Here is a 17,318-nt window from a genome sequence, read left to right on the forward strand (position 1 = left end):
ATTCTTCTTCCAAATACTGTTCTTTGGTGTTGCCCACATTATTACAAACATTAATAGTAATTATTTCCAAAATCTACTTAAAATGCTGTTAGGGGCTGGCCGAGAACTACAGATAAGTTACTGCATAGCTGAGTCATGGAGTAAACTTATCAACTCCATTGGGGGTCAAATGGAAGTATGGGAAGCTGAAAAGGCTCAAGCTTTTTCAGGCTCAAGCCTGAAAAGGCTCTGCCTCAAGCTTCTTGAGGTTCAGAGCCACAGCAACATTATTTCTGAAGTTGCTACATGAATGGAAGCAAGACATCTTCTGGTACTTTTCAAAGTACTTGTTAGTACTGATCATTATCAACTACTTTTCCTGTCTTGTACCTCAGGATCCTCCCTCTCCTCTTCCCACAAAACTATTTAAGGAAACCATATTTTCAGAGTGTGGCATAAACTGTCACACACTGTAAATCAAACCTTTATCACTGATTTAAAATTATAATAGGGACTTGTAGTACTAATTCAAATATTCCTCAAAATAAAAAGTTAAAAATTTTTTTTTAAGTTTTAAAACAAAGATGGTAAGAAATACATTTTAGAGATGACTTTTAAATGTTCGTAAGTGTCCATTGTTAGTTATATGCAATAAAATATTAGAATTCCAGTAGCCACATTTATTCTCTGGTAGTAAAAAATTATCAACTTTCTGTATTTAATAGAATTAAGAGGGTGGAGTAATGTGACTATAGAAATGTTACCACTAAACTCTTGAAAGAATTGCCTGTGCAGACCTGAGAGATGAATTATCCCCTATCTTATCTTTATGAAGGTTATAAAATTAATTTATTTATATCATATTATATTTACACAGCAAAAAAAGATAAATTGTATTTTTTTTTAAATGTCCTGGATACTTCCATAGAGATATCCAAATAGAACTCTGCTTCCAATCCAAGTATCTAACAAGAAGGGGTCAATTGATTCAATCAATACACATAAGAAAGAGCACTCACCAGAATAGCTCGAAACACAGTAGAGCCAATCCCCTCTGCCACCTCATACTCTCCCTTCTCATTGGGACGTGTAAAGTTATGTTCTCTGCCAGATCCAAACATCCTATGGTAGCAAATAATTGAGAAATATATCACTAAGATATTCCTTCAAAAGGGAAAATTGTCTTCATGTACAAAAGTAAAAAGGAATTATAATTTAAGCATTAAATTATGTCATTAAATTAGTTCAAGAATGTTTATCAGAAGTTTATTCAGGCAAATGTAATAAATGAAGGAATATTAAAATATGTTTTTGTGTGAGGAAACAGTAGTAAAGATTCCCTATAAGAAAACAAAATAAATTAATAAAATTCAGAAGCTAAAAAACTTTCCAGTCCCTTCACCTCAGAGGATGAAAAAAACCCATCAATCTAGGAGAAATTCTTATACTAATTTTAACCAGAAAAAGAAAGAAAGGAAGGAAGGGAGGGACGGAGGGAGAGGGGGGAAAGAGGGGAGGGGGAGGAGGAGAGGAGAGGGGAGGGGGGGAGGGGAGGGGAGAGGGAGGGTGGGAAAACTATGCTATCTGTGCCTTTTCCTTAAAACTACTGTCTTCAATGCAAAGTTATTCTATAAAGAAGCACATATAGTAATCTAAACTAGAAAAAAGTAAAATAAGGGTATGCAGATTAGGTTACTTTTCACAATCTTAACTATAAATGTAACAAATTTTGCACAAAATTCTTATACTTGCATTCCAGAACTGAAAAACAAGCAATCAAATGCTGGGGTAGGGAGAAATGACCAAGTTAAGAAGAGAATGAAAATTCTAAATAAATAACAAGCTCTTAATTTTTACAAAAAGAAAATACAAATGAATTTATATTTTTTCAAGTCATGTTGTTGGCCCTTTAACAGTAACTATTTAGAAAAGAGGCAATTTGCAAAACAGGTCCTTCAAAATGAAAAGCTGAATGCATAACTCCCAAGAAAATTTTAAAATTGTGATTAAAGGAATTTGAACCTCTGAATTCAATGATGCCACCATTCCTAAAGTAAATATGGCTGATCTAAGTTTTCTATTCAACAATTTCCCAATTAAAATAGTTCCCTCTTTTGTTATAACACAGAAACCTATAAACAACAAAGCTTTTTCATTTCAAAGTTTCCAAAAGAATGCCAACTGTTTTTTACAGTTCCCATGAATATTACTTTTCATCCCCAAAGATATGCTTTCGTCAACTGACATGAAAAGAAGGCTTCACTGATTTGGGAAAAAAAGAAGAAGAGAGTCTTTCAGGAATCAAATGTCATGCAATTTTCTCAAATACTTGAAATTTTTACAAAAGGGGAAAGCTATACTTTTCAGATCAATATGGATCACAAACACACAAAAATTCTTTTGCATTTGTTTTGTTTGAAGAAAAATGTAGCCTATCAGTTGAAGAAGAATTTCAAATATCTACTTCTACCTTTTAACTGTGTTCCTTTACAGTTTAGGTAAAAATATAAAGTATTATCAGTGTTGAGTCATACTCTTAGGAGCTCTGATCGACAATCTTCCTTATGCTTCTAATAATACATAAAAGCCTATAGAGTTCAAGTATTTTTTTTTCGTACAGATGTAAAGTCTAGTGCCAATGTTAAAAGGAAATATTTGTCTACTCAAAATGTAAACAGTGTCACATGCTGGCATTTATTCGGTATTCAGAGATACTTACAAATCACACACACACAGATGTATGCCAAATAGTTACATATACAACCTAGCAAAAAACACAAGGTTTTTTTTTTTCTTACCTCATGTAAACTTCCATTTCATTTATGTGTCTCCTTCATTTTATATTAGAATGAATGGAAAAAAGGCACTAATTTTACAATTAAAAGGTGTTTGATCCTAGGGTTTTTGTTTGTTTGTTTTTTTTTTTTGCGGTACGCGGGCCTCTCACTGTTGTGGCCTCTCCCGTTGCAGAGCACAGGCTCCAGATGCACAGGCTCAGCGGCCATGGCTCACGGGCCCAGCCGCTCCGCGGCATGTGGGATCTTCCCAGACCAGGGCACAAACCCATGTCCCCTGCATCGGCAAGCGGACCCTCAACCACTGCGCCACCAGGAAGCCCTGATCCTAGTTTTCAACACTTTGAAAAATCAAGTCTATATTCTTAGACAGAAGTTCCCATAACGAGTCCATATTGTCTATATCAGTTCTAGATTGTGGTTCCCATAACTAAAAACTTTATATTAATCTATTACTCCAGACTAGTACAGATTAAGAGACAATTATCTCTCCTTCATTCTACTAACTACTTGTTAATATTATTTCTTTTTTAAGTATCTACATCAAATTGATAACTCATGCTAACTTTTCAGCTAATGAAATGCTAATACCTGCTGTATTTGGAGGTTGAATTTGGGAGCCCTAAGTGAAGGAAGCATTATCACTGTTAAATTCACCTTGTTAAATACAATCTATGCTTTCAACCTATAGAGATCTTTTAGTGTCCTGTCTTCATTTAACTAATATATTTGCTATTTCTACTGGTATAGCAAAGATTATTTGAAATAAAAACAAGTTCAAGATCTGGCTCTACCACTTTCTAGCCGGATTAACTTCAGCAAATTATTTAACCTCAAAAGCTCAGCAGGAACACTGTATTCCACCAGAGAATTACTGTAAAACTTTAAATGAAAAAACCCCAAAGCAATGTTAAAGTGCTTTATAATTAATAATACAAAGAACAGCAATACAAACCTGCCCAACATTGTATTTGGCTGTGCAGTAAAAATGGATGGGTCTACAACAAATCTAGTGTTATCCACTATTAGTGTCACTCGTTCTGACGTTCTTACATTCCGAGCTCCTTCTTTTGCATTTTCATACACAAACACCATTTCCCCAGATGTCTTACAGCTACCATCTGAACTTGACTGACTACTGTTTCTGCTGCTGTTCCCAGCACTGCTACTGGAACCACTTGGAGATGCTTTTTGAGGACGAGGACTGCTTGGACGAGAGGAGCTGTGATCTTTCTCACGTTCTGAAATATAGATGTTAAACAAAGTTATGCAAATTTTCTTTTTAAAAATTTGAGATTTATATATATCTTTTAAAAACTGTGATTTAGAAAAGCTGTTTTATATCACTGCATTTCTGCTTTTTTGATTTCAAATAAATTTTCACAGATCATATATGTTCATTTATTTTCTAGGAATGAAACCTAAAACATCAAATTGTTTTCTAAAAAAATGAATTTTGTAGACTTTTTTAAAAAGATGTATAGCTGACTAATGTTGACCCAGACTAAGATCAAAAGTAAGGTAAATTTTATATTATTGCTCTACTTAAAAATATATAGAAACCCAAGGAGAGGAATATTCTCAGAAGTCACATAAATAAGCATTAAAAGTTAGTAAAAGATTAATAACAATTTTAACTCTCCTAAACACTGAAAGTATTAACACTATTCTGAAAACACAAAGTACAAACTTTGGACTCTTACTATGTTAATAAGGAAATCCCCAAACCAGCTTTTGTCTCACAAAAGGAAGGTCCCAAAGGAAGAAAAAAATTTCACTGCAGACATTAAGAAGTATATTTATGTTTTTAAATGACTTTTAATGTCTTAGCAAATTAAGTGGTTTTAATAGCTTATGACATACTGCTTTGTTCTCATTTTTGAATAAAGCACTACTAAAATTTTATAGGATCATATTATTAGCTATAATTTTAATAGGAAACATTGTTGAAAGTCAGAAAATTTTCTTTAGCGGTTCCAATAGTCTACAAAGGGGACATTAAAACTAAGATTTTGTGATAAGTTTCCTTTAGAGGCTAGATTACTAAACTTTAAAGGTGACCTAAAAATATGCCTCCATCTCATCAGTTTCATCAGCTTTTGCCAAATTCCTCCATGACTCAAGCTACTTAGAACACTCTGTACAGCTTTACTGGTTATATAATTAGGTTTGCTGTATCTCCAGAGATACCCTGACACCTCCCTTTTATTGCCTATTTCCACAAGGCTGGTAGCATCCCAAAAGTAAAATTTGCTAAAGTAATAAAATAATTTATCTCCTAAACTCCTTCCAGATACTAAACTTTGCATATAACAAACTGTCAACTCTTATTTATACTTTTGTTGGTTTTTAGCTTATCAGTATTAGTCTGACTTTTAAGGCCTACTTAGATACTGAAAACGTCTCCACATAATCAGACCCTAATATAAATGATTTTGGTTTATACGAGGTTTTCAGAAACTACCTCAAATAGTAAGTCAAATTATTTAATTTGCCACTTCTGAGTGGAAAATAAAAATCAGCAAGCTCACATTGTTTATGTACCTCCACTTCAGACTACTGTTTTACAGTCACACAATGTATTTACCTGGGGTAATAGCATTCATTTACAGTAATAAGTAGGAAGGAAGAAAAAGACCTGAGCTAGTTGTCAAGAAAAGAAAAACAAAAAACCACTTCACACCTTCCTTTTCCTCTTCTATTTTTTTTATTAAATCTAAAATATTGTCAAAAATCAAGATAAATTACCTTACGATGCTTACTTTCACTTCCTTTTTTAATATGATTAACAAGGATTCTTATCAATAATTCACTACAAACTATTTTAAAATAAACCACTGCTCAATATCTCACAAGATAAAAATCACGTAAAAAAATTTTTAAATCTACATATTACAGTTTTAAAGGCTGTTCAAATTATTTCTTTTATAAGACTGTCCCAGACTATTAAAAGAAATTCACTTTTAAGTTTCATTTAGTAAGCTGTTTTTTCACAGCAAGAACCAAGCTAAGCTAAAACAGAAGCAATGAACAGAAGTAAGAAGTTAATTTTACTCTGAAGTATTAGGCACAAATCATTGTTATTACTGCATTAAAAAGGTAAATGCATTGGGAATTCCCTGGTGGTGCAGTGATTAGGACTTGACACTTTCAATGCCAGGATCAATCGGGAAACTAAGATGCCGCAAGCCTCGAGACATGGCCAAAAAAAAAAAAGAAAGGTAAATGCATGCTTTTAAAAACCACTGGGAAGCTTAGTTGATTTTACATACCAACATGGTGCTGTCGTGTTGGAGAAGTAACATTTCTAATACAAGGAGTGAGCTGAGATTCTGTTCTTTCGTGAGATGAATCTCGAGATCGGTCACTTGACCTTCGTCTATCTCTTGATCTCTCATGTCCCCCACTAGCACCATGTAGACTCATTTTGGTGTGCTCAACAACTCCTTTAGCAACACGTGAGGGAGCACTGATAAATTAGAAAAGAAAATTAACCATAAAAGTAGAACATGAAATCACAAATGCTTTCCCAAAAAACCCCAATTAACATAAAGCTACTAATATTTTGAAATGCAAGAATCAAATGTTACTTTACAATTCTGAAACCTAATTTACTTTAAACTTGCAGGTTTTAAAAATTCTGGAACACTATGTCTTTAAAGATCACATACTCCAACTCTGTCTTCTTTTAAGGATGAGAAAGCCAAAGCCCAGAATGGTTAACTGACTTTTTAGTTAGTAATAGAGGAGGTAGTGGTAGTAGTAATAGCAGCAGCGGCGGCGGCGGCGGCGGCGGCGGCAGCGACCACCCAGATCTTTTAAATATTACTCAAGTGTTCTTTTGATTTCCTTGATTGTCAGGGGGAAAGGGAGGGAAAGAGCACCAGCTTCTGGAACTCTGAGGTATGGGCAAAGTAACTGGTCTCCCTGACAAATAAAATAAGTCTACATGCTCTTTTGATTTTGATTGAACCCTCTTAAAAATTTTAAAAAGCATTTTTCTAAAAAGCTAACAGCACTGACTATGTAAAGTTACAAAATTTAATATTTTGAAAACATCCTACATAAATTTGCCCATGAGAAGTGAATAACTGGGAATGATGATTAAAATATTCTAGTTGACAGCATTCATTCACACAATTATTTATTAAGTTATATATGCTATGTGCACAATGCTGTGCTACCTGCCAAGAAAGAAGCAGCTCCCTCAGGGAGCTTATGATTTAAGTGTAGCAGTTATATACATGGACATGCAGAAATGTAAACAATTCAAGAGCTATCCCAAATTTCAAATATAAAATGACTAAATGTATCTCAAATATATAACTAATAAATGAGTGATAGATAATAAATGCTTTAAGTTCTCACATGAAGAAGACATCACTGTAAATCACTGGTGAATCAGGCACTAACAAATAAGATTTTAATAATCAGAATACACTGCAAGTAGGAAAACTGATAGGAACAAAAATGAGAGAGCCTGACCTAAGGCAGGTGGAAATTTACCACCTTAGCAAACAAAACACATGCTTCATAGTTTAAAAATATTAAAGTGCTTTTTAGAAACAGAAGAAACAGGAATAGAAAGAACTTCATGGCTTTAGAGTAATAAAGACTTAGAATCAATTGTCCATTAAGACTTAATTGCTCAACATGTTGAATGTTACTTAACATTTTGGAACCTTCATTTCCTCATCTGTAAGCTGTAGATTCTTTTTACTTTCTAAGTTCAATATGAGGATTAAATGAAGTATAATAAGTAAGCTGACCAGCAATGTGCCTGGTACAATAGAATCACCCATTAAATGTTAGTTTATTTAGTTATAACAGGTGAAGATAATAAAGTTCAAAATCACAAGACTTGCTCAGAGTCACAAAGAATTTAGTGGATACCCTATTAACACTGTATCCTAATCCTTTCAGTTCATTCCAGTACCCCCTCCGCGATGTTACCCTGCTCTCCTTCACCAAAACCACACCAGTTAAAAATTTAATCTTGATGATTCAGTTTTAAATCCGATAATGTTCCAGGATCATCTCCTCTGCTGATTTATTAGCTATAACACTTCATTTTGTTATTTTAGTGGTTTCTTTCATTATGAAAATCGCTGCCATCTCACTATAACAGACTAAAAAGACAAAAGGCTGACTTTGTAACTACCCGAAGAGTGACTTCTATGGAAATAAAGGCAACCTACCAGCTTGTATCAGTCATTTGTCTCTCATAAACCTACAGACAGAAACAAACAAACAAACAAACAAAACCCTCTACTCCCACCTTCCTTCTAGTGAAAAAGATAAGAGTAGGATCACATCCTTGGAACATAATTTTTTTCTTCAAATAGAACAAATCAAAAGATCCTACTTTCAGGTTAAAAACCTTCAGAGTAGGAACAATGGAATTTCTGGCTCGTGTCCTGAAGTAGGAAAAAGAAAGGAATCCACAATAATAGAATAAGGATTATATATTAGAAAAATAACTCCTTAAATTATTCTAGATGCTAAGTTTTAAATGTGCTAATAAACACATTTTCTAAATATGAATCTAATTGATAATTTAACAGACAAGGTACAAACACAACTACAACTAAGGCAAATGCAGGATAAATGTTCGGTAAGGGCCAAGCAGACTGATTAACTGAAAAAGGATTTCAACTAGACATCTCTCTAGCTCAAAGATTAAATGCTGCTAAGCATTCTGCTGAAATATTGGCTTCATTTCTAAACTGTTTAGATGTTAAATCAATGCAAAAGGTGTCATAATACACTCCTGTCCTTTCTTTTCATTCTCAAATGGAATGTACTCTGAATCAGACCTTCAAAATCAGATGTCACGGAAGACTAATTATATCCTACTCTATATAGTTAAATAATTTTAGAGCAGGAAAGCACTCTAAGGGCGAAAATAATATGTGCAAACAAAAATGAGGGCAAGTAAGTTCACAGGGGATAACTCTGCTTCATGTTGCATCTAAGAGAGTTTGGGATACATGAATTGAGAACAGGTAAGGAGATGAAGAATGCACCAGCCCCAACATCTTGCTGGATATAAAAACCAGACCCAACTATATGCTGCCTACAAGAATCAAACTTTAAATATAAAGGTACAGGGCTTCCCTGGTGGCGCAGTGGTTGAGAGTCCGCCTGCCAATGCAGGGGACACGGGTTCGTGCCCTGGTCCAGAAAGATCCCACATGCCGCAGATACAAACAAATACAAATACAGAACAAGCAGACAGAAAATCAGTAAAGATGAATAACATTTGAACAACACTATCAACTAGCTTAACCTAACTGACATTTATGGAACATTTTACCCAACAAGAGCAGAAAAATCATTCTTTTGGTATGCACACAGAACATTTATCAAGAAAGACCATATTCTGTGCAATAAAACAAGTCTCAATACATTTAAAAGAATTCAATCATAAAAAGTATGTTCTCTGGTTACAATGAAATTAAATTAAAATTCAATAACAGAAAGATACCTGGAAAATTCCCAAATATTGGAAATTAGATAAAATCTTTTAAAATAACCCAGAAAGCAAAAAAGAAATCAGAAAGGAAAAGAGAAAATTCTGAAGTGAAACAAGTCCAGTGTATCAAAATTTGTGGAATGGCATGATATTACAGCAGTAGTTAAGAAGCAAATTATAGCTTTAAATGCCTATGATAGAAAAGAAGGTCAAAGAAAAAATCACCTCAGTTTCTGCCTTAAGAAACTAGACAAAGAGCAAATTAAACCTAAAGAAACTATAAAAAATTAATAAAGATCAGAGTGGAAGTCAAAATAATAGAAAACAGAAAAAGAATAGGGAAAAATCAATAAAAACAAAAGCTAGTTCTTTGAAAGCATCATTAAAATTGATAAAATCTCCAGACAAACTGGGGAAAAAATTGAGGAGATACAAATTTCCAATATCAGACATGAGAGTAGACCTCACTACAAAGTCTGCATGTATTAAAAGAGAGATAAAATATTATAAACAACTTTATGCAAATAAATTCATCAATTCAGAAGAACTGGACAAATTCCAAACTACCAAAGCTCACACCAGAAGAAACAAATACAGTGAACAGCTGAATGTCTATGAAAGAATTTGAATTTATAGTTAAGAACTTACCCTCTAACTCCAGGCCAAGATGGCTTCACTGATAATTCTACCAAGCATTTAAGATAGAAATAACACCAATCCTACACAAACTCTTCTAGAAAACTGAAGAAAAGATAACATTTCCTAACATTCTATGAGGCCAGCATTACCCAGATACCAAAACCAGAGAAAGACATTACCAGAGCCTACATCCCTCAGAACATAGATGCAAATATTTTAAACAAAATTTTAGTAGTTTCCATACAGCAATATATAAAAATGTCAATACACCAAGGTCTAAAGGATTTTGTACCAAAAATGCAAGACTGGTTGAATATTCCAAAATCAATACACAACACTATGAGATTAGAAATCAATTACAGAGAAAAAGAAACATGAAAAACACAAACACATGGAGGCTGAACAGTACATTACTAAATAACCAAGAAATCACTGAAATCAAAGAGGAAATCAAAAACGACCTAGAGACAAATGACAATGAAAACACAATGACCCAAAACCTATAGGATGCAGCAAAACCAGTTCTAAGAGAGAAGTTTATAGCAATACAAGCCTACCTCAAGAAACAAGAAAAATCTAAAATAAACAATCTAACCTTACACCTAAAGGAACTAGAGAAAGAGAAACGAATAAAACCCAAAGATAGCAGAAGGAAAGAACTCATGAAGATCAGAGAAGAAATAAAAGAAATAAAAACAAAGAAAACAATAGCAAAGATCAATAAAACTAAAAGCTGGTTCTTTGAGAAGATAAACAAAATTGATAAACCATTAGCCAGACTCATCAAGAAAAAGAGGGAGAGGTCTCAAATCAATAAAATTGGAAATGAAAAAGGAGAAGTTACAACAGATACCACAGAAATACAAAGCATCCTAAGAGACTACTACAAGCAACTCTATGCCAATAAAATGGACAACCTGGAAGAAATGGACAAATTCTTAGAAAGGTATAACCTTCCAAGACAAAACCAGGAAGAAATGGAAAATATGAACAGGCCAATCACAAGTAATGAAACTGTGATTAAAAATCTTCCAACAAACAAAAGTCCAGGACCAGATGGCTTCACAGGTGAATTCTATCAAACATTTAGAGACGAGCTAACACCCATCCTTCTCAAACTCTTCCAAAACATTGCAGAGGAAGGAATACTCTCAAACTCATTCTATGAGGCCACCATCACCCTGATACCAAAACTAGACAAAGATACTACAAAAAAAGAAAATTAGAGACCAATATCACTGATGAATATAGATGCAAAAATCCTTAACAAAATACTAGCAAACAGAATCCAACAACACATTAAAAGGATCATACACCATGATCAAGTGGGATTTATCCCAGGGATGCAAGGATTCTTCAATATATGCAAATAATTCAGTGTGATACACCATATTAACAAACTGAAAAATAAAAACCATATGATCATCTCAATAGATGCAGAAAAAGCTTCTGACAAAATTCAACACCCATTTATGATAAAAACTCTAGAAAGTGGGCATCGAGGGAACCTACCTCAACGTAAATAAAGGCCATATATGACAAACCCATAGCAAACATCATTCTAAAGGGTGAAAAACTGAAAGCATTTCCTCTAAGATCAGGAACAAGACAAGGATGTCCATTCTCACCACTATTATTCAATACAGCTTTGGAAGTCCTAGCCATGGCAATCAGAGAAGAAAAAGAAATAAAAGGAATACAAATTGGAAAAGAAGAAGTAAAACTGTCACTGTTTGCAGATGACATGATACTATACATAGAGAATCCTAAAGATTCCACCAGAAAACTAATGGAGCTAATCTATGAATTTGGTAAAGTTGCAGGATACAAAGTTAAGGCACAGAAATCTCTTGCATTCCTATACACTAAGGATGAAAAATCTGAAAGAGAATTTAAGGAAACACTCCCATTTACCACTGCAACAAAAAGAATAAAATACCTAGGAATAAACCTACCTAGGGAGACAGAAGACTTGTATGCAGAAAACTAAAAGACCCTGATGAAAGAAATTCAAGATGATACCAACAGATGGAGAGATATACCATGTTCTTGGATTGGAAGAATCAATACTGTGAAAATGACTATACTACCCAAAGCAATCTACAGATTCAATGCAATCCCTATCAAATTACCAATGGCATTTTTTACAGAACTAGAACAAAAAATCTTAAAATTAGTATGGAGACACAAAAGACCCCGAATAGCCAAAGCAGTCTTTAGGGGAAAAAATGGAGCTTGAGGAATCAGACTCCCTGACTTCAGACTATACCACAAAGCTACAGTAATCAAGACAGTATGGTACTGGCACAAAAACAAATATAGATCAATGGAACAGTACAGAAAGCCCAGAGATAAACCCACGCACCTACGGTCAACTAATCTATGACAAAGGAGGCAAGGATACACAATGGAGAAAAGACAGTCTCTTCAATAAGTGGTGCTGGGAAAACTAGACAGCTACATGTAAAAGAATGAAATTAGAACACTCCCTAACACCATACACAAAAATAAACTCAAAATGGATTAGAGATCTAAACGTAAGACCGGACACTATAAAACTCTTAGAGGAAAACATAGGAAGAACACTCTTTGACATAAATCACAGCAAGATCTTTTTTGATCCACCTCCTAGAGTAATGGAAATAAAAACAAAAATAAACAAATGGGACCTAATGAAACTTCAAAGCTTCTGCACAGCAAAGGAAACTACAAACAAGATGAAAAGACAACCCTCAGAATGGGAGAAATATTCGCAAACGAATCAACAGACAAAGGACTAATCTCCAAAATATATAAACAGCTCATGCAGCTCAATATCAAGAAAACAAACAACCCAATCCAAAAATGGGCAGAAGACCTAAATAGACATCTCTCCAAAGAAGACATACAGATGGCCAAGAAGCACATGAAAAACTGCTCAACATCACTAATTATTAGAGAAATACAAATCAAAACTACAATGAGGTATCACCTCACACCAGTTAGAATGGGCATCATCAGAAAACCTACAAATAACAAATGCTGGAGAGGATGTGCAGAAAAGGGAACCCTCTTGCACTGTTGGTGGGAATGTAAACTGATACAGCCACTATGGAAAACAGTATGGAGGTTCCTTAAAAAACTAAAAATAGAATTACCATATGACCCAGCAATCCCACCACTGGGCATATACCCAGACAAAACCGTAATTCAAAAAGACACATGCACCCCAACGTTCACTGCACCACTATTTACAATAGCCAGGTCATGGAAGCAACCTAAATGCCCATCGACAGATGAATGGGTAAAGAAGATGTGGTACATATATTCAATGGACTATTACTCAGCCATAAACAGGAATGAAATTGGGTCATTCGTAGAGACGTGGATGGATCTAGAGACTGTCATACAGAGTGAAGCAAGTCAGAAAGAGAAAAACAAATATCATATATTAACGCATATATGTGGAATCTAGAAAAATGGTACAGACAAACCGGTTTGCAGGGCAGAAATAGAGACACAGATGTAGAGAACAAACGTATGGACACCAAGGGGGGGGGTGGTGGTGTGATGAATTGGGAGATTGGGATTGACATATATACACTAATATGTATAAAATGGATAACTAATAAGAGCCTGCTGTATAAAAGAAAAATTCTACAAAAAGAAGAATCATGCTTTGAAGCATAAAGTATTGATAAATCAAAAGGCAATAAGTCTCTCCAAAAGTTTAAAAATCTTACTAAAATAGTGACTCTCAGAAGCAAGTATCTATTTATATCAAACTTTAGAATATTAATTCTGCATGAATTTCCACATGTGACTTTGCCACCTAATTTGTTTAAAAATTCTAAATACATGAACAGCTTCCAAAGGTAGACAGGTTCCTAAGAATTAAAGAGAAATTTTAGGGTCTCTATCATTTTGTTCAGTGAAACTACGGACTCCTATGGGGGTTGGGAGTAATAAAACTAAAGTAATATATATAGAATTTTTTAAATCCAACAATTATTGCAAAGTTTATAACAAAAACCATGCCACTCTCTGAATGGATAAACTGTTGTACATACATACAATGGAATAGTACTCAGAAATTAAATAAGAACAAACTACTGACATGTTCAACAATGCGATAGATCTCAAAGGCATTATGCTGAATGAAAAACCCAAACCCCAAAGTTTACATCCTATCTGACTTCATCTGTATATCATTCTCAAAATGGCAAAATTACAGTGATGGAGAACAAATCAGGGGTTGTCAGAGGTTAGGGATGGGGAATGGGTATGACTCTAAAGGGGTAGCATGCAGGAGTTTCTCTGTGGTGATGCAAAAGTTTTATATCCTGATTGTGGTGGTAGTTACGCAAATCTATATGTGATAAACTATCACAGAATATATACCAGAAAAAGCGCATATAAAAACTGATGTCTATAGTCACTTATAGTACTGTATCAATGTCATTTTCCTAGTTTGATGCACTTATGTGAGATGTTATCATTGAGGGAAGCTGGGTGAAGAGTACCCAGGAACTCACTGTACAATTTTTTTTTAATTTCTTATAAATCAAAAACTATTTCACAATAAGTTTAATAAACGTAACAAAAAAGGCAATAAACAATGTAGAGACAGGAAGAAAAAGCAAAACTAATCAATAAACTCAGTGCTATTTAAAAATGTATCCATAAAACAAGGACAGGAATTTTTTTTTTTTTAATTAGAGAATGAAGAGTTCTTAGAAATTCAAACACAAGAGCAGAATTTTTAAAAGGTTACTAGAAGGGTTGAAAGAAAAAACTGGGAATAAAAGAAAAAGAAATGAAAAATGAGACTGAAAGGACGAGAAAATTAGAGGAAGGAGGTCACCATTCAAATGTATACTGATATGTTCCAGAGAGAACAGAGAAAACAGAGGGGAGTAAGTTATCAAAGAAATAATACATGAAAAATTTCCAGAAATAAATGATATTTACAAGCACTGCTGCTAACAGAAAATTGTTGTAACAAATACATAAAACTAAAATATCTACAAAGTGAGTAGTACTCACATATATATGGCACCCTTGTGTAGTATACACAGGGTACAACCTTATATTACTTTCCTGCTTTAAGGATTTATCTTTAAACACTTCCAGCAACTAACATCATAACCTGGTACGTCTTATTAATGTTTGTTGAATTTAGCTTAAGTTTCAGGATATACATAACATCTAAGCATTTCCTGTGACAACTGTTTATTCCTTGTCAAATACTTCCGTCTGTGTCTTTGTGTCTACAGAGATATAGATATGAAGCTTTACACTTTACAAGGTGTTTTAAACACTTAATCAAGCTTTTAAAAACACGTTTTTTCTTTTTTAAGGCTAGCGGCCTGGTGATGGGGGCTATTTAGTGTGTCTTTTTTTTTCTTTTCTTTTTTTAAAATTATTTATTTATTTTGTCTGCGCCAGGTCTTAGTTGTGGCACACAGGCTTCTTAGTTGCTGCATGCATGCAGGATCTAGTTCCTGGACCAGGGATCGAACCCAGGCCCCCTGCCTTGCAAGCTCGGAGTCTTACCCACCAGACCACCAGGGAAGTCCCCCAAACGCATCTTTCCTTAAGGACAAGGTAAGCATCTTTGTAAATTTCAGATTAGATGCATCCATTTTTTAATTAGTCTGTCCTTATTAAAGAAGCAATATTACTTTGGGGAAAAATAAGCCATTTCTATTACTATAGTCTATATTATGTTTTAGATTTAACTAAACCTTTTAAATGATTTTATATTAATATATTTTAAGCAATTAATTTACATTAATTGGGATTTTTACAATTTTTTTTTTTTTTTTTTTTTTTTTTTTTTGGTATGGCGGGCCTCTCACTGTTGCAGCCTCTCGCATTGCGGAGCACAGGCTCCGGAGGCACAGGCTCAGCGCCCACGGCTCACGGGCCCAGCCACTCTGCGGCATGTGGGATCTTCCCGGACAGGGGCACGAACCCATGTCCCCTGCATCGGCAGGCGGACTCTCAACCACTGCGCCACCAGGGAAGCCCTACAAGTATTTTTAATGTGTTAGGTCAAGAGTTGGCAAACAAAGCCAAATTCAACCCATTACCTCATTTTGTAAATAAAGTTTTATTAGAACACCACACCCATTCATTTACATATTGCTTATGGCTGCTTTCACTCCATAAGGGCAAAACTGAGGAGTTGTGACAGACTATGTAGTCCATACGGCCAAAAACATTTACTATCCAGCCTTTTATAGAAAACGTTTGCTGATCCTCATGTTAAGTGTCAGTAACTGTGATGATATAAGAAATGCAATTAAACTTTTAAATCTATTTTCAACATATTTAACTCAAATTTCTCTCCCTTCTTTTCCCTTTTTTGTCAATTTGCCTTTTCTATAAGCTTTTGTTCTTAATTTATGATCAGTTTCCCAAGAAACAAAGGCTAATCACTGAAAGGGCAGTTCTCAACTGAGGAATGGGCTACTCAAAGGTCATCTGTAAGTATGTTGATGCATATTTTCCATAGAAATAGTTTAAATGATACTTAAGTCCCAGATTTCCCCACAAAAAGACAAGAAATATAGCTCAAGAATAGTTTTAATATTAGTCTTTCTCTTCTTCCTAAAACCCCATTGTCAGCTATATCAGCAACTCCAGTAAGGCAGAAGCAGTAGCAACAGCAAGGGAGTTTGATATACTGTTGTATGACTACTTAGAGCATCCTTTCTTTGAAGTCAAATGAAGACCTAGATACTAAAAATTCTGACAGAAAAGGAACCCTTAATGGCCAAACTTTTAACATTTTACTATCAAGGTAAAGGTTTTCCTAACTGACAAAAATTACTTTCATGCAGAAAGCAAAGGAGCTGGAGGTTTCTTCTGTGTTTTTTAAATATCCATTACCTTGTTTCTCAATTTTGAACTTTAATAAAGGAAGATGTTGCTAGGAAAGAACCTCTCCAAACTGAGGAGTCTCTGAATAGGAGTTATAATATCTAAATGTTATATTGCTAACTTTTTTACTTCTAAAAACTACTGTGGTTTTAATTCATCAATAAGTATTAGGTGCTTGCAACACACAATGACAACTATACCCTATAATAACTAAAAGTATTCTTATCCTCTTCTCTAGCAATGTTTTTAGCCTTATCATGCAGTCACTCTACCAAATAGTCACTGAACACCTATTATATGCTACTTATTATTCTAGCCCTGGTGGATATAACCGAGGAAGCCTCTGCCCTTAAAATTAATACATCCTAGTGTAGAAAAACATAGAACATATATAAATAAATATATTAAATATCACATGCTGATAAGTGCTATGCAGAAAAATAAAACAAGGTAAAGAGGACAGAGTCATCATTTTGACATTCCTGGCCCCCACCCAGTAGCCTCCACCCACTAGATGCTATTAGTACTCCTTCTAGTTTTAACAGCCAAAAATGTCCTCAGCC

General features: G+C 34.4%; 1 protein-coding gene across 3 annotated transcripts in view; it reads right to left on the minus strand.

Moving 5' to 3' along the window:
• BTBD10 (BTB domain containing 10) overlaps nt 1-17,318 on the minus strand; it is a 70,320-nt gene that overhangs the window by 17,808 nt on the left and 35,194 nt on the right. For all 3 annotated transcript variants that reach the window (XM_029209155.1, XM_029209153.1, XM_029209156.1), the window contains 3 exons: nt 6,047-6,243; nt 3,730-4,015; nt 999-1,101 (listed from right to left, as the gene is read on the minus strand). In XM_029209155.1, coding sequence (XP_029064988.1) covers nt 999-1,101; nt 3,730-4,015; nt 6,047-6,200 — 543 coding nt within the window. In that variant the 5' untranslated portion in view covers nt 6,201-6,243. The remainder of the gene's footprint in view (nt 1-998; nt 1,102-3,729; nt 4,016-6,046; nt 6,244-17,318) is intronic.

Source organism: Monodon monoceros, unplaced genomic scaffold (assembly GCF_005190385.1).
Source record: "Monodon monoceros isolate NGI ecotype Baffin Bay Population unplaced genomic scaffold, NGI_Narwhal_1 Super_Scaffold_7, whole genome shotgun sequence".
In the NCBI taxonomy this organism is placed as follows: domain Eukaryota; kingdom Metazoa; phylum Chordata; class Mammalia; order Artiodactyla; family Monodontidae; genus Monodon; species Monodon monoceros.